The following is a 26,717-nucleotide window of genomic DNA, read 5'->3' as shown; positions in this document are numbered from 1 at the left end:
GTCCTTTTAAAATCAGGCCACTTATTTAGGCACTTAGTTATAAAATTGGGAGTTTTTTCCAGGCAGAGTTGGCACGGATTTGCACATCTCAGTGATAATTTTATTTTATTTCAATTTTCATTGCAAATCATTTATGTTCATTCTGAAATAAAATGGCTATCAGGCAGAGCAGGAGACTAAGGAAATTACCCAGAACATGATAAAGAGTGATAGTAGCAGTTAATATCCACTGCACCAGCAGCAGAATGTGCGCACTCAGGTTATTTATGAAGAGGTGATGCTGTCTGAAGCAGATGCCCCGCTGCCAACACACACATTTTATCGTAATACCCCTGCTATTTACATCTTTTCTTAAATCCCCACCTCCTGGATTCATGGGCATTGAGAAATTTTTAGATTCTAAAATGCCCGAATTTCCAAGTTATATTAGGAGTTAGGGGGCTGATTGATACACACATTTTGGACACAGAGCATCAGCTTGAAAAAGGAAATGTGTTTTTCAAAATATGCCAGGTATCCCTTTAAGACTTCAATTAAAGCCTGATTTTAAAACCACCTCCAGGCAATCTTCAAGTTTCGCAGGCATAATAATGTGTGGATGCAAAGCTAGAGTCTGTTTATGAACAGGAGGCCTTTAATGTTTTATTTTCCGGCTGCACATCCTCTAGTTTTCTGTATCCTGTTAAAGTACATCTTTTTTCCCAGCATTAATGGAGACTGCCCTTTGCAATGCACTGAGTTGCTCCCAAGAAGTGCACTCTGCTACAAAGTGGAATATGTCCAGGAACGAAAAGGCTGTAAACAACTATTTATTCCACTTCCACTGCAGATATAGAAGGTTCTGTTCAAAACAGAAACTAAACCATGTCTCAGACACACCCTGCTGCAACCAGTGTGGTTAGTGGCTAACACAGTGGCCCAGGATTTCTATCAGCATCAGTCCTGGTCAGCCTACTGCAATGGGAAGGCAGCTCTTGCCTGGACTTTTCCTGCTAGGCAGTCCAATTCTGGGCTGCTCCTGGCTGTTGGCCACTCTTCTCAGAGTTTGAGATTAAAGGCATGAAACAGAATTAGATCCTACTAGATTAGGATTTAATCGGGATTACAGAATTAGATCTAAAGTAGGATAGTCAAAGTGAGATACCCTGGGTGCACTGCTGCCAAGTCAGACAGTCTTCTGTCTTATCCATAGCCTCGTACTCCAGGCCCATGGATGCTGCAGCTAACGTGACTCTATGACAGCGCAGCTAGAGTCACTGCAGCAGTGGCTAGGACAAGCTAGGGGTGGGATGGAAAGATCTCATTGCACAAACTCTTGCCAAGTCCATAGGAGCTTCCCCACCACAGGTAAAGCTCTGACAAAGAACCTGGCCAAAGCGAGCAGCATGAAGCCTCCCTAGAGATGAGCTATCACTGCAGAAACTTGATCACATGAGTAAGAAATCCCAAGTGTTTACCCTCCATCTGCTTATGCTGCTGTCCTGGCTTCATCTGGGACAGAGTTAGTTCTTTTTAGCAGCTAGAAGAGCTCTGCGTTTTGGTTTTAGTCTGGGATTCATTATGAGAAGAACGTTGATTGTGCACTGATGTTTATAGTTGGCACTGAGATAGGAAGGACTTTTCATCTTGCCACGTTTTCGCCAGTGTGCAGGAGCACAACAGGCTGGGGGGAGCATGGCTGGGACAAAGGGTCCACAACTCTCCTTGTGATTTGAACTTAGACTTAGGATTGAGGGCCAAATTGGCCAACGGAATATTCCATATCATGCAACGTCATGCCCAGTATATAGTGAGGGTTGGTCAGAAAAAAGGGCTTTTGGTCTTCCAGGGACTCTCGCTCTTGGACTCCTGGAGTGCTCTCTCTCTCACTTTCTTTTCGGGCCTCTCAGTTGTCCAGGATTGCAGTGTTGGGATTTATCTCTTTTGGAATTGTTTATCAGGATGGGACAGGCATTAGTCACTGACTGGTGAGTAATTACAGTGTGTATCATTTGTTTGTATACATATTACCAATTACTATACACAATTATTATTATTATTATTATTATTATTATTATTATTATTATTATTTAACAATAACGACAACAATAATAATAATAATTCTTATCTCAACCCATGGGTCTCTTTCCCTTTTCCCCTTTAATTCTCTTCCCCATCCCCTAGGGGTGGGGGAGAGTGAGAGAGTGGCTGTGTTGCACTTAGCTGCCGGCCAGGCTAAGCCACGACAGCTGCCCAGGGTGTATCACTGCCTGCAGACATCTCCATCCTCTCCCCCACAGCTAGGCGCCAGGACACAGCTGGGGTACTCACAGTTCTCTGTGCTGATCACCCCAGCACTCAATCGAAGACGTGAAGTCAGCAGTACCCTTGCCAGGTTTGGGGGTGCACACAACTTCACTTGTGGAAAACAAGTCAGAGGATGTGTAACACTGAGTGCACTCATTTCATTCACGCAAGCCCTTTGATATCTGGGAGAATGGGGACAGACAGATCCATGGACAAGGTGCCCAGTCCTGACTCTGCCTGCGACGGAAAAGCATCAACACTGCTTTCTGTAGGCTGTGGCGCCCTGAGCTTCCCAGGAGAGAGCAGGTGCCCCAGAGAAGAGATTTCTGTTGCTTAGGCTGGGAAAGATAAATTCACAGCCTGAGCCAGTGTATCAGTGAAACGAATTTTTTGCTATAAAATAAAGGTTAAACTGCAATAAAGTTGCCAAGGCGTCAATTCAGTGATAGAGATATATAAAGGCCATCTTTTTGCTACAGTAATTTGGCCAAACTGCAGAGACTTTCCAATTTATACCAGCAAAACATACAGCCCATGGTGACAGAGCAATGTGGTCTTACAGTACAAAACCATGTTGATGGATAGCTATGTGCCCTGGCTACTTGCCAGGCCCAAATTAACCATCTGAGCTGCTAGGATGGATGGCTAGGGGCAAAAATATTACTGCCATCATCTGAATATTAGGACTGGTCTAAATACTTCATTACCAAATCATTAGTCTTGGAGAGAGCCTCACACAGTGGGAAAACGTTGATTTTATTCAATTGGAACAAAGTTCTACTGGCTGACCCTGGGCATATTACTATAATTGATTTTTTAATATCAATATAAGTATATAACCACTTTATTCTATTGCTTCTCTATACCTTGGAGGTTCAGAACCAATGCCCTGACGTCAGCTCCTACTAAGGGTGCTCTGATCCAGAGTGTCACCTCTCCATTCGCAGGGATGCACTGATTAATAAACTGATTTCATATAGAGGGAGTTATCCGGGGAAACTACGACATAGTTGCCATCACTGAAACATGGTGGGATGACTCGTATAACTGGAGTGCTACCATGGATGGCTACAAACTCTTCAGGAGGGATAGGAGAGGTAGAAGGGGTGGTGGGGTTGCCCTGTATGTAAGGGAAGATCTAAACTGTTTAGAGTTAAATGTTGGGGATGACCTAGTAGAATGTCTGTGGGTGAAAATCAAAGAGGGGCCTATGAAGGCGGATATTGTAGTGGGTATCTGCTATAGGCCACCCTATCAGGACAGTGAGACTGATGAGCTATTCTTTAAACAACTGGGGGAAGTCTCGCGCTCACTAGCCCTTGTCCTTATGGGTGACTTTAACCTGCCTGATGTCTGTTGGAAGTATAACATGGCAGTCAGGAAACAGTCTAGGCGGTTCCTGCAGAGTGTGGAGGACAACTTCCTCTCACAACTGGTTAGTGAACCGACTAGAGAAGGAGCTCCCCTAGACCTGCTGTTTGTGAACAGAGAAGGTCTTGTGGGAGATGTGAAGGTTGGAGGACGCCTGGGGCTTAGTGACCACGAGATAATAGAATTCTCAATTCTAGGGGAAGTTAGGAGAGGGAACACTAAAACGGCCAAGCTGGACTTTGGGCGAGCTGACTTTGGGCTGTTTAGAAGTCTGGTTAACAAAGTCCAATGGGAGACAGCTCTCAAGGGTAAGGGGGCGCAGGAGGGATGGTTACTATTCAAAAAGGAAATTCTGGAGGCACAGGAGCGAGCTGTCCCTGTGTGCCGGAAGTCGAGCCGCCGGGGTAGAAAACCAGCTTGGATAACAAAGGAGATTTGGGAACATCTCAAAAGAAAAAGGGATGTCTACAAGTCTTGGAAGAATGGGCAGGCATCCAGGAATCAATACAGGGAGGAAGTTAGGACATGTAGGGAGATAATCAGGGAGGCAAAAGCCCAATTGGAACTTAGACTAGCCTGCTCCGTAAGGGACAACAAAAAGTCTTTCTATAAATATATTAATAACAAAAGGAGGGCTAAAGATCACCTCCAGCCCCTACTGGACTCAGGGGGTACGTTAGTCACTAGGGATGAAGACAAGGCTGAGGTCCTTAATGCCTTCTTTGCCTCAGTCTTTAATAATAAGGTCAGCAGTTCCCAGGTGAGCTGGCCTTCGGTGTCTGAGTGCAGGGAGGGAGAGCAGATCGAAGCTCCTGTGATCCAAGAGGAACGGGTCAAGGATCTGCTCCTTCGGCTGGATGCCCACAAGTCTATGGGGCCTGATGGTATCCACCCGAGAGTCCTGAGAGAGCTGGCGGATGTCATTGCCAAACCCCTGTCCATTATCTTTGGGCAGTCTTGGCTCACTGGGGAAGTTCCGCTGGACTGGAGGCTGGCGGATGTTACCCCCATTTACAAAAAAGGGCGGAAGGAGGATCCGGGGAACTACAGGCCTGTCAGTCTGACCTCGGTGATGGGCAAAGTCATGGAACACGTTATCTTGAGTGCTATTAATGAGCACATACAGGTTAACCGGGTGATCAGGCCCAGTCAACATGGGTTTATGAAAGGCAGGTCTTGCCAATCAAACCTGATCACCTTCTATGACAGGGTGACCCGCCTGGTTGACGAGGGAAGGGCTGTGGATGTAGTTTTCCTGGACCTCAGTAAAGCCTTTGATACAGTTTCTCATAGTGTTCTGGTGGAGAAACTGGTAACTGCTGGCCTGGATAGGCACACCCTCCTTTGGGTTAAAAACTGGCTGGATGGCCGGGCCCAAAGAGTGGTGGTAAATGGGGCTAAATCCGGCTGGAGGCCGGTCACCAGTGGGGTTCCCCAGGGCTCAGTGCTGGGTCCAGTTCTGTTTAACATCTTTATCAATGACCTGGATGAGGGGATTGAATGTACCCTCAGTAAATTTGCGGACGACACCAAGCTGGGAGGCTGTGTCGATCTGCTTGAGGGTAGGGAGGCCCTTCAGAGGGATTTGAACAGACTGGATCGTTGGGCTGAGGCCAATGGCATGAGCTTTAATAAGGCCAAGTGCAGAGTCCTTCACTTGGGGTATAAAAACCCCAAGCATCGCTATAGGCTTGGGGAGGAGTGGCTGGAGAGCTGCCTGGCGGAAAAGGACCTGGGGGTGTTGGTTGACTACCGGCTTGATATGAGCCAGCAGTGTGCCCAGGTGGCCAAAAAGGCCAATGGGATACTGGCATGTATCAAGAATAGTGTGACCAGCAGGAGCAGGGAGGTGATCCTGCCCCTGTACTCGGCACTGGCGAGGCCGCACCTGGAATATTGTGTCCAGTTTTGGGCCCCTCGCTTTAAGAGAGATATTGAGCTCCTGGAGCGAGTCCAAAGAAGGGCGACCAAACTGGTCAAGGGGCTGGAAAATAAAACTTATGAGGAGCGGCTGAGGGAGTTGGGGCTGTTTAGCCTGGAGAAGAGGAGGCTGAGGGGAGACCTGATTACGGCCTATAAATACTTGAGAAAAGATGGTGGGGAGTTAGGGGAAGGGCTCTTTACATTAGTGATGGGAGATAGAACAAGAGGAAATGGGCATAAGCTTAGTCAGGGGAGATTCAGGTTGGATGTTAGGAAGTATTTCTTCTCTGAAAGGGTTGTCAGCCACTGGAATAGGCTGCCCAGGGAAGTGGTTGAGTCCCCATCCCTGGATGTGTTTAAGAATAGGGTGGATGAGCTACTTGAGGATATGGTTTAATGGGGATTAGGGATGGTTGGACTCGATGATCTCTAAGGTCTTTTCCAACCTAGAAATCTATGAATGAGTTACGTGTTTTTCTCCTAGCATGTGCAAGCTGCACATCTGCACTCATATGGTCAACACAAGAGCAAGAAGGGACTTGCATGCATTTGCAACACCTTCTTTAACATAGCAGGAGCAGTACTGAGAAGGAGCGAGCAATTCAAGCCCAGCAATATGCATACCAAGGGCAGGAAAGCATAGGAAAAAGCCGCCTGTACCCCTGAACCTTGCTTTCCTCTCCGTCTTCTGAGTACCCTCCCCGCAGTAAGAGGAGCAAACCAGGACTGCAGAAAGGTTTGGCTTGCTTATGCTAGAGGCTGGGGATGCTTGTCCCCCAAGAAGCACCTGTGCTTGTCAAGGCTGCGGTGAGATGTGCAGCTGATCCTCAGCATCTGCTGAAAGCCCTCTAATTTGTGATTTAACATCAGCTGTTTGCATAATTGGGCTGCAGCTGAGAGATTTCTGGCCCTGTTGCTTGTAAAGGTATGATAGACCTTCAGGAGAGAAGGATTAAGAAATGCTGCTGCCTACGTTTCCTCATCTCTGTTGCTTTATGACTTCTGTGTCCTATGTGATCAGACTGAGCAAAAAGGAATTACTAGTTCTAGGGCCTTGAGCTACCAAAATGACCCCGTCATCCTGAGGCTAGCAGCTCAGGCAAGCTGTAGCCAACTCAGCCCATCGCTGTGGCAGATTCCTGCTGGTGGGGGAGCTGCAGCTCCCCGACATGCTTAGCCAGGATTGGGTTGACCCATCCCCACACTCAACCCTAATCCCCACACTCAACCCTAATCCCCCTTGACTTTCTCTCAGCTCAAATCAGAGCAGTGTTGCTCCCAGCCTCTCACCTTGCCATCAGTGGTGACTGCAGCGAAGACCGTGGAGGAGTAAGGGGACCATGCGACGTCCCCCACAGCAGAATTCAGGTCATAAACAAACATGGGAGTCCTGTAAAAAAGAAACCAAGGAGAAGAACTCATTTAAACACATGCGCCTCTGGAAGGGAAACACTGAGCTGTAAACACTTTGATGCTGCAGCCTGTGCAGTTCAAGGCCAGCTGCAGAAGTGGGAGATGGGGTACTTCTCTACGCCAGATAACAGCCAGGGTTTGAGCCAAAGGCAAGCAAAGCTCAGCATCAACCCAAAGGGGTCAGGATTGGTCCTGCTGCAATGAGAAGAAAGGTAGCATGTTTCTTTCTCTCTGAAAGCATTTTGAAAGCTTTACTCCAACACACACCGCAAGATGGAGTCTCTCTGGTTAATAATCACATGGAAAAAAGTGATTTTCCCTCTCTGGACCTCTAACAACAACATTGAATATTAGAGCAGTATTGGCAACTGGAAACATTTGACTGTGACTGATTTACAACAAAATCAATTTCCTGATTGAAACCAGACATTCCTCAACCACTAACCCTGAACTTCATTATGTATTTTTAAATGTTCCAATTTTTTTTTTGCCTTTCTGGCTCTTAAGAAGTGTCTGGCCTCTGAGGTCATCAGCCAGCCCCTGGCATTTCTCTATAGCATAGCTGCAGAAGAATAACCCTGCCACAGAAGGTCCTGCCTGAGGAACGACAGGTCCAAAGCTGAGCTGCACTGCTTGGCAAGTTCCCGGGGCAGTCAATGCTAAATCTTATACCTTATACCTGGGGAGTACAAGTCTGTGTTATCAGCCCCAAAACCAGAGATAATAGAGCAATTATCAATATTAACACCTAAGAGGGAAACTGAGACTGAGGTATGCACAGTCAACATGTGCAGCTGGCACGTCAGGCTGGACCTCCCCACTCATGCCAGGACCCAGGAGGACCTACTTGATGGTGTGATCCCAGATCTTGACTGTCCAGTCAGAGCTGCAGGAAATGAAGACTTTCAAGTGGTAAGGATTCCAGCTGACTGAGTCCACGGCCATGTGATGGGCTTCAAACACATCCAGAAACTGGCTTGAATAGCATTTTGAACACTGCGGTGGAAAGAACTTGTCAGTAATCAGAGCTAGACCTTCTTCTGGAGCTCATATTCCTGCAGAAAGATGCCTCTGAATACTTGTATGGCCTTCCCAGCTCTTCTGGGCTGGCTGGGAAGAGGTGGCTGGTACCCAGAGGTCTTACAGAAACTAAATAATTTAGTGCATGCTGTTTCACCCCATTTGCAGGCAACACTGAGCTTCCCTCTGCAATACACAAAGGTAGGAACTGAAGTTGTCTGGTTGGATTTACAGCCAGAGTCAGACTCCAGAGCCCACTCCCCACTGCAGGAGATCCATCACCTTCCTGCCAGTCCAGGCTCCTGCTGTGTCTCTGCAAGAGGCTCTTGGGAAAGGCAGGGGGAAATAGCTCTTGTGTTGCTCAGGAGCACACAGGACTGTGGGCATTTGAAGTGTCACAATTCAAACCTCCAGTAACGGTGCTCTCAGCACAAGAATGACCTATCAGATTCTTTGGCCAAAAGTCCCTTCTATGTCATCACCCTGCAACAGCCTGCTCTGAGAACCTGCCTCATCACATGGCTCTGCAGCTCTTTCTCTTGTGCCACTCATGACTTCCCAGAGGGATGTGAGCTGGCCTATGGTGTCTGAGAGCAGGGAGGGAGAGCAAATCGAAGCTCCTGTGATCCAAGAGGAACGGGTCAAGGATCTGCTTCATCGGCTGGATGCCCACAAGTCTATGGGGCCTGATGGTATCCACCCGAGAGTCCTGAGAGAGCTGGCGGATGTCATTGCCAAACCCCTGTCCATTATCTTTGGGCAGTCTTGGCTCACTGGGGAGGTTCTGCTGGACTGGAGGCTGGCGGATGTTACCCCCATTTACAAAAAAGGGCGGAAGGAGGATCCGGGGAACTACAGGCCTGTCAGTTTGACCTCGGTGATGGGCAAAGTCATGGAACACGTTATCTTGAGTGCTATTAATGAGCACATACAGGTTAACCGGGTGATCAGGCCCAGTCAACATGGGTTTATGAAAGGCAGGTCTTGCCAATCAAACCTGATCACCTTCTATGATGGGGTGACCCGCCTGGTTGACGAGGGAAGGGCTGTGGATGTAGTTTTCCTTGACCTCAGTAAAGCCTTTGATACAGTTTCTCATAGTGTTCTGGTTGAGAAACTGGTAACTGCTGGCCTGGATAGGCACACCCTCCTTTGGGTTAAAAACTGGCTGGATGGCCGGGCCCAAAGAGTGGTGGTAAATGGGGCTAAATCCGGCTGGAGGCCGGTCACCAGTGGGGTTCCCCAGGGCTCAGTGCTGGGTCCGGTTCTGTTTAACATCTTTATCAATGACCTGGATGAGGGAATTGAATGTACCCTCAGTAAATTTGTGGACGACACCAAGCTGGGAGGCTGTGTCGATCTGCTCGAGGGTAGGGAGGCCCTTCCGAGGGATTTGAACAGACTGGATCGTTGGGCTGAGGCCAATGGCATGAGCTTTAATAAGGCCAAGTGCAGAGTCCTTCACTTGGGGTATAAAAACCCCAAGCATCGCTATAGGCTCGGGGAAGAGTGGCTGGAGAGCTGCCTGGCGGAGAAGGACCTGGGGGTGTTGGCTGACTACCGGCTTGATATGAGCCAGCAGTGTGCCCAGGTGGCCAAAAAGGCCAATGGGATACTGGCGTGTATCAAGAATAGTGTGACCAGCAGGAACAGGGAAGTGATCCTGCCCCTGTACTCGGCACTGGTGAGGCCGCACCTGGAATATTGTGTCCAGTTTTGGGCCCCTCGCTTGAAGAGAGATATTGAGCTCCTGGAGCGAGTCCAGAGAAGGGCGACTAAACTGGTCAAGGGGCTGGAAAATAAAACTTATGGGGAGTGGCTGAGGGAGTTGGGGCTGTTTAGCCTGGAGAAGAGGAGGCTGAGGGGAGACCTGATTACGGCCTACAAATACTTGAGAAGGGATGGTGGGGAGGTGGGGGAAGGGCTCTTTACATTAGTGATGGGTGATAGGACAAGAGGAAATGGGTATAAGCTTAGTCAGGGGAGATTCAGGTTGGATGTTAGGAAGTATTTCTTCTCTGAAAGGGTTGTCAGCCACTGGAATCGGCTGCCCAGGGAGGTGGTTGAGTCCCCATCCCTGGATGTGTTTAAGAAAAGGGTGGATGAACTACTTAGGGATATGGTTTAATGGGGATTAGGGACGGTTGGACTGGATGATCTCTAAGGTCTTTTCCAATCTAGAAATCTATGAAATCTATGAAATCTATGAAATCTATGAAATCTATGAACCACAAGAGGTTGGCCAGCAGTCAGGCATGTCTCCAACAGGCAAGTGGGCCACCCCGTACCCAAGCCATAAGAAGCCTGTGAACTGGGCAAATCCTGCACATTCATAGAAGGGTCAGGACAGCAACAGCACAGCTGTGGCTGCTACTGAATGGCAAAATGTAGGATGTGTGCAAGAGCTAGAAAACACTCGGGAGCCTTGGAAAAGTCACTTTCTGTGTGAGCTCATGAAGGGAAGGAGAAATTACAACCTGTTTGTTTTCATGAGTAGAACATGGGACTCGATCCAGATCCTATCAGTTCTTTGTACACAGGAAAATGAGGTTATCCTCCCCAAACCTCCTTCCCTCCAAGGGGAGTGGAGGCTTACTTTGCTAGCAACAAGGACGTGTCTCACAAGTAGTGTCTTCTTGGTTGTGTTCTCACACACAAGCTGTAACCACACAGCAGGTTGGGGTTGGTTTCAGGATTTTCTGTTGGTCTGCCTCCGTGCTGTCACTACAGGGACTTTTCAGCACCTTTCATTACTCCGTAATGAATGCAGCAACACGTCATCTGCCCGAGCACTAGGACCGCTGAAATGTTACACGACCTTAACTCTTGCAAACCAAAGCTCTAACTAATCATAAGGCTTAACTGTTTATTACACATGACACTCACTGTCTGGGTACTCAGAACTGTTTTCTTCTGAGGCTTTTGTGTACTGGTGCAGGTACTGGATTGAGGGTGCTAAACTATTCACACAGATGCACCTCCTGCATCCCTGGGAGGCTTGGAAACAAGAAAGTGGCTCATGTCCCATTGAGATTTACCAACACTGTCTATAGCTTGCTGATAGTTTGCTGCGTACTCTGTCTCTTGGTTACTGTCCCTGTGTGTAATTATGGGACTGAAATCTCCTTTAATGGCATGTTTCATAACTTTACTTTGTAATTCTTAATGTTCAGCCACCAGGAAAATTGGTACTTGGCTTGTTTTGAAAGCCACTTTGCTGGGAACAGACAGAACGGGTTGCGAGTAACTAACGTAAGGGAGAAACAGCTTTATCCATCTAGCCTTCCAAGCATGCGGATTGAAGGCCCCTAATACCTGAAGCCTTTGAAGAGTGAGATCCTAACCAGATCTGTCTGCATCCAACAGAATGGTAATGCTCAGTGCCGTGTTTTCAAAGCCTTGTTGGGGCTGAGCCCCTGATCAGTGCAGCTGTCTGGGCACTGGTATGAGAGGCACGTCATGCTCTGGGATGTGCTGATCCACAGCACTGGCTTTACAGTTTGCAAGTCTGAGGTCCAGGGCCCAACAGGAAAAGGATCTGCGGTTTTTCCATTAAATCATCAGCAAAAAGGGTTCTGCAGGGCAGATGCCCAGCTGTGTCCTTGGAAGAAATAAACCCTGCATGCCTGCTCTAGCCTAAAGACATATACCATGCTCTGGCAGTGCCTGCCAGCCCCACACCGTGTTCACCCCAGACTTTGGTATTGTCTCTGATGTGCGAGACGGAGTGTTGTGGTTTAGCATGGCCAGCAACCAAGTGCCACACAGCTGCTCGCTGACCCTCCCCCACCCCCAGGGACAGGGAAGAGAATTAAAGGAGAAAAGGGAAAGAGACCGTGGGTTGAGATAAGAACAATTTAATGCTACTACTAATAATATATGAAAATATATATATAATGATAATAATATTTGTAAACAAGCGATGCGCAGTGTAATTGCTCACCACTCGGTGACCCAGGCCTCGTCTCGGAGTAATGATCCCAAAACAGATAAGTCCTGACACCGCAATCCCGGACAAGTAAGAGGCTCGAAAAGAGAGTGAGAGCGAAACAGCACTTTGAGAGTTCGAGAATGAGAGCCCCTGGAAGCGCAAAAGCCCTTCTTTTTGGTCAACCCTCATTTATATACCGGCATGACACTGCATGACACGGAACACTTCATTGGCCAGTTTGGCCCTTCAATCCTATGTCTAAATTCAAATCACAAGGGGAATTGTGGACCCTCTGTCCTGGTCATGCTCCCCCCTATCCTGTTGTGCTCCTGCACACCGGCAAAGGGCACAGCAAGATGAAAGGTCCTTGAGGTCTCAGTGCCAACTATAAACATCAGTGTGCTGTCAGCGTTCTTCTCATAATGAGTCCCAGACTAAAACCAAAACACGGAGTTCTTCTGGCTGCTGAAAAGAAGAACTAACTCTGTCCCAGCTGAAACCATGACACAGGGCCATGTTCTTCCCAAACTTGAGAAAAATCTCAGAAAGAAGTATGACTTCAACGAATAAAGTTTCTGAGCTAGCTAGAACTGCTGGCAAAGTCTTCCTCTACTATTCACTTTTAAGCCCCTAGAGTTATTAGACACATGTCAGGATGAAAACAAAACCATTGAAAAATGTGACGCCTAACTCCTGACAAGGCAGCTTTGAAGACAATGAGTAGATTCAGGGTGCAGGCATTTGTGCAGCCTGTCTGATCTTCTAGAGCACTGCCTCAATTTGCTGAGAGTGTTTTTCTCCTATTTAAATGGTGGTAGGTGTGTGTGAATAGTAAATGGTATTTTCATGATAGGACAGGAAAGCAAGAATGTGTTTATGGCAATACAGGAAACCAGTACAAAGACGACTGGTGACAGGGCTACAAAACATAGGGGAGGAATATTGAGAGGAAAGAACTCCAAGGACAGAAAACTTATGAATAATTTTCATTAACCACACTTCAGTTTGCGCAAGACATTAGTCTGACGCAAAACTCCTCCGCATCCACAGTGAATGGATGGTCATTCGTGTCCTCATAATATAGAGGGTTTCTTTAATTCCCTAACAGAAACATTGAGACTATTGGCAATATATAAAAAAAAAGTCTTTTTCAAAGGAGGTTTCTATCAGGCAACAGAAAGAGTACTGTCAACACTGGCACTCCCAGGCAGACCAGGACACCCAGCGGCTCTTCGGAAACCACTGACATAAATGTGTCCCATGTTGTGGACAGCTGTTATGAGTTAGACCAGCGGGTCTCCTTGGTTTTTTGCTCAGTGCCGTCTGGTAGAGATCTGTAGCAGAAATGCTAAGATTTATAGAAAGGTTTACGAATGAAAATAGAGGCATGTGAATACACTGGGAGAAACAACAAGAAATGGTAAAAGAAAGAACCTGTGTCAGTTGATGGCAAATGCAGTAAGTCAAGCGACAAGAAAACTGGACAGAACAAATAGAAGCCCCAAAGACAAGGTGGCAAGAAGATGAGGACCAGAACTCAAGCCATAAAATATCCAGTCAGGGAAAACAACTTTTCTTAAGACAAAGCAAGACTAGACACTGAGGCAAATGATGTCTCCATTACTAACGGGTCACTGGAAGTCAGAGACTGTCCAGAAACCAGTTTGTCATCATCATTTAAGGAAAACCCAAGAGATGTCATAAGGACTCAACAGCCAGCATCCTTTGTCCTTTCTGTAACCACAAGAAATACCGTCCTGATCACACAGGTATAAATGTCCTGGTGCTTAGTATGAGAGAATGAGCATGAGTGAAATTAGTTTTGTTTAAAATCAGAATCACCTTTTCCTTCTATACAGTCTTGCCCTGAGTTTTATTATATTAATTTGTTACACTCTCAAGCAAACTGCCTAAGACTGAAAAACAGCCCCTTTATATTTATATAAATGAATATGTTCAAATCTCATCACAATTTTTCTCTTGAAGCTGTGTTTATTAAGAAGTAATTCTGGCCAAAGAGTGGAAGCCACAACAATGTTTCAATATGAACCTCAGAGACCATACTTTTTGATACCAAAGCTGAACGATTCCTAAACAGCAAATAAAATATGCAAAGAGGTAGTTTTGCATTACAGAATCATATTAATGCAGAAACAGTTCGTCCTCTCTGTAAAAGGCCAATAGATAGGTCTGTGTGTAATTAAGATAATGATTTATTGGCTTCAGAAACACTATTAACTAAGCCATTTTAAAAAATTCACCATAATTGTTCTGCAGCTAAAGAATTAACGTATTATCGTGCTATTTGTGGGCATGACTGATCTCTGAAAAAGATCACCTCTATGAAATTAGCTTTTCAGTTTATTTAACAAATAATCTAAAATTTGGCCCATGTGGAGAGCAGCCCATGTTTGATCCCTGACACACACAGCATTTAAGGACTCTGTCCCTCTCACTCAATGTGCAGTGGCAAGGACAAGCGCAGCACGGGGACCCAAGCAGCTCACTCCTGCTCAGTGCAGCCACAGGACCTGCGAGCTGCTCAAACAGCTGTGGGATTGTCACAGTACTCAACACCCGATTGGAGCAAGCCTCTGGGAGAGAGTCCACAAGTAGCTCCAGTAATGGGTTCAGGAGTGCTGTGTTTCAGTAACGGGTGTGATGAAAGTGTGTGGTAGTCCTTGAGAAAAATCTGGAGCAGCAGCTGATAACCAGACTTTTGAAACTGCTTGTAGCAAACTCCCAGGGGACACTAAGGGTGCAAGCAGTCTTCCCTCTGTTTTTGTGGATACTATGGAGGCTTGCTTGTGCTAGATAAGAGATTTCTTTTCCCTGGTTTAGCCCATACAATCTGATGGAACATTGCCTTTTCCTGCCCATGGGAACACCTGAGTTTTACAGGGCAGTGTTGCACAATGTGAGAGTGGTCCCACTGTTTGCAAAGGCTCACGAATGCAGGAATGTTTTGTTGTTTACCAGTAACGCTGAAATCAGCTTTAGCATCAATAAAAGAGAAAATCTCGTATAACAGTTTCTCTCCACATTTGTCCACCCAAGAAGTCGTTAAAATACGTGTGTCTTCATTGCTGGGATCACTCCTTATGTTAAACCCCATCCTAGTTCTAGTTTCACTGAAGATCATTGAAGGCAGGAACACCTACAGCTTTGTCAATACAAATGCTGCCAAATTCTGTTTCTGTTCAGTCCTCCTTCATGAAGGACTTCCTTTGCTATGTAACTCAGCCAGGACACCAGCCTGAACATTTCTCCTGAAGGGTAACTGGTGGCCCCCACCTACCCCTGACATCCACTGTCACACTCACTGACATCCATCACCCATCTAAGCATAGAGGAAGTTAAAACATGTGGTTCCTTACTGCCTTTTGATCAGGACCAGACACAACAGTACCCAAACAATCTGGAGTACAATACCTAGTGTACCAACTCCTGTGGGAGACCAGCCAATTCAGAACACCTGCCCATGACTGAACAGATGCTCTGTATCCTGAAAGCACCAACAAAAAGCCATTGCACGTACCTCACTGCCCATCATGTATCAGCCCAGCCCCCTCACTTCTCCCATTCCCCTTCTGAACCTGTCTTGTCCAATGCAAGTGAGCACTACTTAGAAATCCTCTCTAGATACTGCCTGGCAGAGGGAGAAATTTCAATCAGCATCATCCCTCTGGAAGAAATACATATTTGTTAAGACTGTCTTGCCTAAATGATTTATATTGATTTCAGAATACCATTTCCTTTGAGTTCTTTTTCTCTATTTTGTTTCCCTTTTGCAGGCAGGACACGGGGATGGCGTTTACAGTATCCTCTAGGGACAGCTGGATGGATCTGCTCTGCACGTCAGCCTCCTGCTGATGGTCCACCCTCCACACTGAAGGGCTGTGGCTACAGCATTAATGAAACCCTAAAGCCAGCTCAGAGGAATGCTGTGAAAACAAAAGTTGTATGAGTAAGCAGCTACTGGCTTTATTTTCAAGGCTAAATACAGCAGAGCTCAAAACTTCCTATTTTTAGCTTGATTTCTTAAGAAAACACAATGTCTGTGTCCTGCTGTCTGCTTGTCTCTCCTCTGAAACAACTTTTGACTTCACTGGCAATTTCAGCCAAAACCAGCTGCGTGTGGGACTTGGCAATATTAAGGTCTTCCTTCTATAAGGTCTTCCTTCTATTCTGTAAAAAGGGATGGACATAGAGTGCAAAGTTCTGGGCACTGCCTTCACCTCGGAAAGGGCAAGCAAAGCTTGGCTGCTGCCCTCACCACATGTCGGCAGCTGGCTGTCCAACAGGTCCCAGCTGGTGCTGGGCACCAAGGCGTCAGGCTGCAGGAGGGCACTGGATGGGAGTTATCCAGCACTGCCTGCAGGAATCAAGGGTTATAGCATGGAGATGGGATCACTGAGCATGGGGAGAGCACCCGGGAGAGCGTGAGGGTAATCAGAGGGAGGAACAATTAAAGAAGATAGTGAGGAACTGGAGATAGGAGGGCAAGAAGAAAGTGGGACTGGGGAAAGGATCTGGGATATGTAATCGTGGAAGGAAAGAGCTGTGGGACATCAACCCGTAGGAAAGAAAGCTTCATTAGCCTCACTACTCATGGGATAACAGGTCTAAAAAGGAAAAGAGATTATATTTTTCCTGCCATTTCCCCATAGCCATGAGGACAGAGGATCAATGCCTTTTAACTTCTGCTCTGATCATAGTTAGCGCCTCACTTACACAGCTGCAAACTGCAAAGCATTCTGGGATGCAGTTTGCATGAAAAACGTTTCTGCAAAATAAGGTCTTAATTGGGTCTGTGCAGAGGGCTTCCTGCGACCCTCCATGGCTCTGTGTTGGTCTCAGGCTCACCACGGGGATCTGAGGGCAGGACCAGGCTCTGAAGTTGTGCTTTGTTGTTGCCTGAGCAGACAGTTAAGATGATGAACCTGAAAGACAAGCAAAGGCCAGGGGACGTACAACAATGGACAAAGAAACTATTCTTACCTTATAGATCTTTCCCTCTTCAGTACCCACGAGAAACAAATAGTCTATCTTTTTGTGAAAATCAAACGATGTCCCACAGCCTGTTAACAGAAGAAAGGTCTGCCAAACAGAGAATTGGTTCATCTGGCCAGCACACACTCCCTGCCTATGGTAGACCCACAGTGCCAGTGTTTTTGGGAATGATTTATTAGCCAGAAGCTCCCAAAAGAATTAGAGCCACCCCTTCTGCAAACACTTTCCAAGCTGTGCGTGTCCCCCAGACTCACAATTTGAGTAGTCAACATAGAGAAAGGGGAAAGGGAACTGGAAGAACTGGAAAAGAACTGGAAGAACAGATTGGCCTGGGATTCACCTTGGTAAGAATTGAAAATGCCTGGTGCAAATGTAAGAGCCATGAGGCCCAGGCCTGCCTTCTATTGGGGAAGAAAAGATCTTTTCTGTTTGTTTAGTATTCACAAAAACATAAAGGGTTTCCCACGCATAAAAGGGGTCAGAGAGGAAACACCACATCATACCTCCCTATGCCCTTTTCATCTTTAGCTCAAAAGCTGTTTAGCAGGCTCACTTCAGTAAAGCTGATGGAAAAGGATGCCATTTGGGAAGAAATCTTCTGCCGGGCACAGAGATGCCCTTTTGACTTCAATAGCCCTGAATCAAGCCATATTGTGACCTGTGTTTAAAACAGGTGTCAAACACAACAGGATGTGACTCCTGGAGATTTTCTGGCTTCTGTTCCTGAGACAGATCATAGAATCACAGAATCATAGAACCATAGAATGGCCTAGGCTGGAAGGGACCTCAGAGATCATCTAATCCAACCTCCCTGTCATGGGCAGGGACGCCTCTCAACTAGATCAGGCTACTCAAGGCTCCGTCCAACCTGGCCTTGAACACCTCCAGAGAGGCGCATCCACAACTTCTCTGGGCAATTCATTCCAAAGTCTTACCACCCTCATACTGAAGAATTTCTTCCTAAGATCTAACCTAAATCTGTTCTCCTTCAATTTAAACCCATTTCCCCTTGTCCTATCAGTGGACACTCTTGTAAAAAGTCCCTCCCCAGCCTTCCTGTAAGTTCCCTTCAGGTATTGGAAGGCAGCTATTAGGTCCCCCCGAAGTCTTCTCTTTTCAAAGCTGAACAATCCCAGCTCCTGCAACCTGTCCTCATAGCAGAGGTGCTCCAGCCCCTGGATCATCTTTGTGGCCCTCCTCTGAACATGCTCCAACAAACAACATCATCCAAGAAAACCAAATTGCATGGTGGTGAAGGAAAATTTCAGCAGGGTTCTCAAGCAGAAGATGGAATGTCTGCTGAGTGCCAGAGCAACCTGGGGCTGTTGACCAGCAGGGACACCCACAGCAGTCATCAGATGAGAAACAGAACAAGCAGATAAGGCTCAGGAGCACATAGTTATAGAGAACTTCTGCAAAGGCAGCTGTCTTAAACATTATGTCTTAAACGTTAACAAAATGTAGTCCTCAAAGGAATTGTTAAGGTCGTTTCAACCCTGTAATACTGTCTGCATTTTTAACATTTAAATAGATTGTTAAATATTAAAGACAAGCCTTTGAAAATCCATTTCCCAGTAACACTGGCAAATAATCCCAAAGCCCCTGGGAGTTCTGCTATGTACTTCTTTAGCTGGTCTCTTGCAACCTATGTGGCAATGTAAACCTCACAAACAAATTGTTCAGTGGTCACTAGCCTAGCAAAAAAGCAATCCTTAAATGCAGAGCAAGTGCCTTCTCCAAAGCCAGGGCACAGCTTCACAGCCAAAAGCAGATGCAGTAGGATGATTAGGGATTCCTCAAGGCTACCTGTGTAGTAGTCCAGCACCTCTAGAGCTGACTCATCCTATCCTATCTTAAACACAGGATAGTCAGGATGAGGGCACTGAGCCTAGAAGGACTACACTGTACCCACCTCTTACGGAGGGAGCCTAACATAGTAGCTCAGAATAGATGCTGTGCTTTTAGAGAGCCAAAATCTGATGAGGCACATCCCACCACTGGCTGGATGAGCTGTGAACCCAAAAGAGGACAAAAGTGGCTTTTCATTGTGATTTGGCCAGTCCATATCAATGTCTGGTACTGACTTAGTTTTGACAAATACAGGTAATGCCCGTGTCTTGTCCACATTGGGATATCTCAGTAAACCAGACTTTTTTTTTTAAATTAACGTTCATCTTTTTTCTGCAAATAAAGGCAAGGTGTAATCAGCAAAACTTGACTCAATTAAAGGCCATTGCTCAAGACAGACTACTACATGACGAAAGCAAGGAGGTATAACCCTTCTTTTGCTCCTTTCCATCTCAACACCCCACTCCCAGTTTAATTTCCCAGAATAACTGATTAGAGGCTTTGTGTCAGTAATTAATCAGCATGGCAAGGACTTGGGCTCCTACCAAGCGTTTGCAGCTGCAGCCCCTCTGGCCCCTGCATCGTTGTTCCCTCTACTGACAGCTTGATGACATCCGTATGAACCAGCTCATTCTGCAGGCAGAGGAGATTCCACATGAATAACAGGCTTTACAGCAACAATACGGAGACAGTTAGTACTTGGAAACGGCAAATTTTATGGAGGAATTTTAAGAAGCTGTCCAAAAGTTGCTTAATGTTTCATGCTCGCAGTTGGCAACTTGCTAACATGCTGTTTTACATAAAACATTCAGGAAATTGATGCTTTTGTGCACTGGTACTGAGAGCAACTGGTACATCACCCAGGCACATACAGCTAACCTGGAAAGCTTTGGGCTTCAGGGTCAACGTTTTCCAGTGGAGACTGACACTGTCAGCTTAAATTATCATGTTAAGTGAAATCACCCTGCATGGTTTAAGATGAGTATTGCTTATTATCCTGGAGCTAACTAAAACCCACGCTAATGGGTAGTAACTTACCACCCTGCCAGTCTTTGCTTTTTACCATCTCCCTGTTACCCGAGAGAAGCCTCAGTTCCCAACACTCACAACCTCACCGGCTCTGAGATTCAAATAACAACATCTAGAAAGCAGCTCCCCCAAGGGAAAAGCGCCCAATGTTGCTGTTATCAGCAGAGCTCTGAAGAGCTCTCATCGCAGGCCATGACACTGCTGTGCTAGGTTCTGTGTGAACAGAGGGCAAAAAGGCTGTGTCCCAAAGAGTTTACAGTCAAGGTGGGAGACAAAAGTCAGAAGAAAATAGGCACAATGTGGGTGAGCATGAGGAAACGACAGGAGGGCAAAGATCCATTCTTAGACTAGCTTTGGGAATTAAAATACCACTGCAGAATGGAGTCGGTTGTAAATATAAGAATACCCTGGGGCTCATAAAAAGAACAAAAAACTAAAGATTAAATTAGTAAGCAGTGTGGGCTGAGGACTGGATGTTTTCATGAATCTGCAGATTTCCTACTGGAGCACTGTGAGAACAAAACATAACTTCTTAGCTCAGCTGGAGCTTCTCTAAGCCCAGAGCAGGACAAAGTCAATCCCAGGGAACTGCATGTTAGGGAAGGTGGGAGAAGACCTTGCGAGCGTCTGTTCAGTACTACAATTCAGACGGAGCAGTGTTCTTTAAGACATTTTTATCATATTTTGGGGGTACAAATTTACAGAAGGATCAAGAAAGGTCGAAACCCATAAAATAAGGTACTTCCTTCTCACTAATTTCCACTGCTGCACATCCACGTGCCATGGCCTGTTGATGGCAGTAACTGTTCTCTCAGGGAGCAGCAAGAAGCAGGACCAACTCCTGCAGCCTGCAGAGTCCTGCCTTCTGTTAGTGACTCTTCTTGCAGCACGTGGGTTACATCAAGCCAGATTCGGTTGGTAAAGGCAGGAGTGATGCTGAGAAAGAGGCCACATGTGCTGGTGTATGTGTGCAAGAATTGGAAAGAGTAGTGCCCAGAGCATCCAGGAGCAGAGCATATTCCACATGCCAAATGCTGCCCACCCAAATAGGAGTGCTGGTGGGCTACTGGGACTACAGTCAGGACATGCTGAGCAGGCAGAGGCCTCTGCTCAGTCTCCCAGGTCTGCCTGTTCTCCAGAGAACATTTGCCCTGTGCAATCCATGGCTGGTGGCCACATGAGTCTGAAAAGCAGCTTTGGAGCTGCTCACAGCTGATCATGTTGATTTACCTGGTTTATCTAACAGAGGTCAGATGCATGATCTGGACAGGTCCAGAGATGTGCTGGAACACTTACTCTCTGTTCTGGTAGAAAGGCAAACCACACGAGACCTTTTCTCTAAGCACACACCTTTCTGCAGCCTTTCTCTGAAGATGCCTCCCAGAACCTCCACCTGGCCAAGGCCTCTGTGGACAGACAGCTTCTCTAGCTTCTGTAGCTTCTAGCCTTCACAAAGGATCTTATTTGTGCAGATTTCCCTGTTGTGCCGCTTTTATTTTGTACCCAGCTTCAGAGTTTGGAAAATCCATCTGTTCCTGGGGCTGTTTGTCACCAGAGCCATTCGCATATTCCTCTGGGTAAACAGACTGTTTGGCCTTCCAGGAATACTGAACAATAACATGTTGCTTCTGCCTAACAATTGTAAAGCACTTTGTAAACATTAGTGAATTAGGCCTTGCAACTGCCTATTTCCTTTTAGTTGTTATTAGCCTTAAGTGATGAAGCAGGCCCAGAGCTGTTCAGTAATTTAGCTCTAGGTCATGTAGGAAGGGTGAACTATGGCTACTAATCAAACCTGGGATTGCTGAGGATCAGCCTGAGAAGCAGTGCCAGGCTGCATCTCAACCGATTCCGATTCCATGGCTCTGACAGCTCTCCTCTTTGATAGGTAACGTGTGCACTCAAGGTGGGAGAGTAGAGTCATCCAGCTGCAGAAGTCCTGCATCCTTCCTCGCCGTTTCACACCTTCATGATGACCCAAACCCAAGCCAAGGCGATAGCCTAAGCACACACAGCTCACATGCTGTCTCATGAAGTTTGTCCAAAGTGATTGTGACATTTCCAACAGAGACAACCACTATGGTGAACGGAGATCAACTGTCTCTAGCTAACATTCGACTACTCTTCTACCTAAATCTAGAGTGTGGTTTGCCAAATATCCAACTGGAAGCAAGAATGAATTTATTCACTTTCTGCTCCCAGCTTTGGAATCATCAAACAGCTATCAGTGTTTGAAGAAGCTTTACTTCTGGATAGTCCTGTCAAAAAGATTAACGAAGCTCTCTTTCTTTTATTCCCTATTTGCACTATGGATTTGCAGAATAGAAGACCTCTGGAGTCTCTTCAATTTTATTCTAAATAAAACCTAGAAATAGCTCTTTTGTAAAACTGGAATTCAAGCAGATTGTCCCTTTCTCCTTGCTGGGTACAAAACCACAGATTGTAATGAAATATCCTTTCCATTCTGTTTCTTGCTTTCCCAGTTGAATGTCTGTCCAAAAAAAGAAATCAGACAGCACCTAAAACTTTACTGTTCTCCACTCCTGCCTGCTAAGTACATAACCAGCTCTGGTAATTTCAGAGGTAACCACCTCAAAAGGATCTTAAAACAGTGCTTTCCACATGGGTATGGTCAAGTTTACAACAGTAGTGCAAGGAATAAGTAGAAATGACATTGTGCTAAGCAGATGCAGGTCTTAAAAGTCATATCAAGGATGCTTAAGTAGGTATATCTACATGCTGAAGGGACAGAAGAATACCAACTTGCAATGTGGGAAGATAGTTAAGCACAGATGAATCACAGAAATGTTGCAAAAGACCCTCTACCAGATGGCTTGCCATCAGAGTCCATCTGCAGATTCTTAGGTTGTCCCAGTTGTGGCACTTCTCTGAAGCAAGAGGCTTAACCCAGTGTTTCTCACTTCCTAAGCGGAGCAGGCTGAGAGCACTCAGGTACTACAGCTCAGCAGATAGGTGTAACCTGCCAAGTCACCTCAACAGGATACGTTTAACTGCAGAGGTGTATTACGCACTTCAACACAAATCTTTTGGGCGTTTCTATACAGGGGATAAAACAGCAGCTGAGTGCTGCGACCACGTCAGCCTGTCCCTGTCTAGGGAGCTCTGAGAGCTGTTTGGGAGAAAGACTTGGGACACACTTGCAGGAGGGATTTTTGTATCTAAAGCTGCATGTAAGAACCTGGAGGAGGTTATAAAAAGAACTTAGTAATCAATGCCATTTGATGCACCTACCGTGTTCATTAGAAGAGGCTCCCATTCCCGAAGTGAACATGAAACTAAAACTTGCATGTAATGTTAGACATGAATCCCTGCCCATGGCAGCAAGGCCTAAGATTTTCAGAACAAACAAGCTTAATAGCTTAGTATAACAAGTCGAAAAAATGAACATCCAAGGATATACAGGTTAACCAGGTGATCGGGCCCAGTCAACATGGGTTTATGAAAGGCAGGTCTTGCCAATCAAACCTGATCACCTTCTATGATGGGGTGACCTGCCTGGTTGACGAGAGAAGGGCTGTGGATGTAGTTTTCCTTGACCTCAGTAAAGCCTTTGATACAGTTTCTCACAGTGTTCTGGTTGAGAAACTGCTAACTGCTGGCCTGGATAGGCACACCCTCCTTTGGGTTAAAAACTGGCTGGATGGCCGGGCCCAAAGAGTGGTGGTAAATGGGGCTAAATCTGGCTGGAGGCCGGTCACCAGTGGGGTTCCCCAGGGCTCAGTGCTGGGTCCGGTTCTGTTTAACATCATTATCAACGACCTGGATGAGGGGATTGAATGTACCCTCAGTAAATCTGCAGACAACACCAAGCTGGGAGGCTGTGTCGATCTGCTCGAGGGTAGGGAGGCCCTTCCGAGGGATTTGAACAGACTGGATCGTTGGGCTGAGGCCAATGGCATGAGCTTTAATAAGGCCAAGTGCAGAGTCCTTCACTTGGGGTATAAAAACCCCAAGCATCGCTATAGGCTCGGGAAAGAGTAGCTGGAGAGCTGCCTGGCGGAGAAGGACCTGGGGGTGTTGGTTGACTACCGGCTTGATATGAGCCAGCAGTGTGCCCAGGTGGCCAAAAAGGCCAATGGGATACTGGCGTGTATCAAGAATAGTGTGACCAGCAGGAGCAGGGAAGTGATCCTGCCCCTGTACTCGGCACTGGTGAGGCCGCACCTGGAATATTGTGTCCAGTTTTGGGCCCCTCGCTTGAAGAGAGATATTGAGCTCCTGGAGCGGGTCCAGAGAAGGGCGACTAAACTGGTCAAGGGGCTGGAAAATAAAACTTATGAGGAGCGGCTGAGGGAGTTGGGGCTGTTTAGCCTGGAGAAGAGGAGGCTGAGGGGAGATCTGATTACAGCCTACAAATACTTGAGAAGGGATGGTGGGGAGGTGAGGGAAGGGCTCTTTACATTAGTGATGGGTGATAGGACAAGAGGAAATGGGTATAAGCTTAGTCAGGGGAGATTCAGGTTGGATGTTAGGAAGTATTTCTTCTCTGAAAGGGTTGTCAGCCACTGGAATAGGCTGCCCAGGGAGGTGGCTGAGTCCCCATCCCTGGATGTGTTTAAGAATAGGGTGGATGAACTACTTAGGGATACGGTTTAATGGGGATTAGGGACGGTTGGACTGGATGATCTCTAAGGTCTTTTCCAACCTAGAAATCTATGAATCTATGAATCTATGATGTAAAGAAATTTCTTTGCTTCCTGGAGAATAACGAGACAGCTGCTTCAAACTCATAACGAGACAGCTGCTTCAACCTCTTATTTAGGGAAATTCAATTATTTTTTTAAGTAAGAGATTTTGAAATCTTCAAAATGTAAAATCAGATATTTAACAGAAAAAACACGTGTTGAGATTCAGAGACATAAATCTAAGGGTCATTTAGGGACACTAACGCTAAGGTTCTATGAAGTAGAACTTCTAAGTACTCCAAAAGAAAAAGTGATCAAAGGCAGGGAATGCAAATGAGTCAACAGAGGTTGTCTTGAGTGTGAGCTGGCAATCTCATGGCAGGAGGAAACCTTTTGCCAGTCTGATTGCATGTTGCCATCCCACTGCAAATGCGAGACTACTCTGTGCTGCCTTGACCACAGAGGGAGAAATTTGCACCCTCCCTCTCCCATTCTGAATTGCAATCTATAGGGAAGCATTTTGGGGGTGAGAGTCTTGAAGCTGGGAAAAAAAAGCAGGTTAGTCTGCTCTGTCTCTGGGTGACCCTCCTGGGACAATGAAAGTTTCAGAGCAAGGAGTAGTCTTGAATTCCTGCGGCTGCGAAGCAGGAAAATCATCTCTCATACTCAGGCCCACGCAGTGCTATAGGTGCAGGCAGGATGAAGCTTAGGTGCTGAGCAAGGAGTAGGCTGGTTCTACTCATTTCAGAGTTTAACGTGGAGCCCCAGATCCAGCCGTGACTGCACCTGCAATCTTTTGCTGCCACCTCTTTTCAAACCTGGCTCGTTATAAATAAAAACGAAAATAATGCATCATTGAACTTTGGAGGCAATTGGTAATCATTTGGCTGGGCAAAGAAATTGCCACCTACTGTTTACCTTAACCAAGGTCCATGAAACAATACGCCCATCCGAGGAGACGGAGAAGAAGTTCAAATTGTTGTCCATGTCATCCTTCTGCCACTTAACCTTAAAACAAGAAGAGAGTCCCAGTCAGCACAGGGCACTCAGCACCAGCAGGTCAGAGTCCCACACTCTCACCAGTCTTCTGAAATCCTTCCTGAAGAGCGGCTGGTTTCCACCCCAGAGGTCTGCTGGTGCATAGCATGTATGAACACTCTTACCTCCACAGGCAGTTTCAGAAGTGTCCCCAGCACTTCTATCACTCATTTTCCTGCAGAGATGCTCCAGAGAGTGGGCAAAGCCTCTCTCCCTGGGACTCTGCACCTACCCATGGCCATCTCCCCAGCAGCGACAGGAGCATCGCCATCAAGGATGGGTCTTGTGAGATGTCTGAGCTCCGCAGCACTCTGCACTACAGCATGACACCATTCCAGAGATCCCTGAGACATCTCTGAACAATATCAGCAGTACCACAGAAAGGTCCCTAAGACACCTGAGTACATCACTGACCCTGCACAAACTAATCCCTTCCCACTTGGCTAATTACTCCAAGTGCAGTGCCATATGGCTACCCTTCAGCCAGACAACCTCAAATTAGCTTTCTGTCCCTATGCGGGGTGCAGATGAGCCCTTGCAGGCAACGTGTGACATGGGTCCTTGGGGCACTTCTGTTTCAGGGAGATGAAAACATCTCCATTAAAACTAAAATCCTCCCTACACCTTCAGAGCATCTGTCTGCCTGGTAAGGAGATTTGCCTTTTGAATGTGACAGCTCAGCAGGAGAGATTAGAACTCAGATAAATGGCTTACAGTTTAGAAGAGACATTTCAGTTAGACCAAAAGCATTAAGAACGCTCGATTTTCAGATCTGGGAATTCAATCAGACTGAAGGGAAAAAGATGACTTGTCACTGGGCCTGTCAGCACACACTCCTGTGGGCATCTGTTAGTTCAGGATGAGGACAAGCACTTCAGCAGGTTCTGCTGAGGTTTTCAAAGGTATATATATCTGTTCCTGTCCAAGCAGTGCAGTAGATACATTTCCCTAAACATCATCCCATAAACATGATAAATGGCATGATTATCCTAGAGCTTACCAAATACTCTATCTATGACCAGCTATCTGTCTGGTACCTATTCTAGAAAACAAGCAGCATTCTCCATACTTTAATTACACAGATTGGGTATTCTGATGATACTTGCTTGGGAAAAGCAGTGTTAATTTTGTTTTGTAAAACTGTTTATATTGTGAAGTTCTACGGAGCATGAAAATTCAGCAAGACACTCAGCAAAGAG

General features: G+C 46.4%; 1 protein-coding gene across 1 annotated transcript in view; it reads right to left on the bottom strand.

Moving 5' to 3' along the window:
- The window catches only part of DNAI1 (dynein axonemal intermediate chain 1), a 174,537-nt gene that overhangs the window by 46,894 nt on the left and 100,926 nt on the right, over positions 1-26,717 (bottom strand). Inside the window, exons 15-19 of the mRNA XM_086629225.1 lie at positions 25,399-25,488; positions 19,351-19,438; positions 16,946-17,025; positions 7,841-7,989; positions 6,871-6,970 (exon numbers count right to left, since the gene is read on the bottom strand). Coding sequence (XP_086485351.1) covers positions 6,871-6,970; positions 7,841-7,989; positions 16,946-17,025; positions 19,351-19,438; positions 25,399-25,488 — 507 coding nt within the window. The remainder of the gene's footprint in view (positions 1-6,870; positions 6,971-7,840; positions 7,990-16,945; positions 17,026-19,350; positions 19,439-25,398; positions 25,489-26,717) is intronic.

This window comes from Tauraco erythrolophus, chromosome Z (assembly GCF_009769465.1).
Source record: "Tauraco erythrolophus isolate bTauEry1 chromosome Z, bTauEry1.pri, whole genome shotgun sequence".
Lineage (NCBI taxonomy): Eukaryota > Metazoa > Chordata > Aves > Musophagiformes > Musophagidae > Tauraco > Tauraco erythrolophus.
The sequence above is the reverse complement of the archived record's forward strand: the minus strand, read 5'-3'. Positions and strand labels throughout refer to the sequence as shown.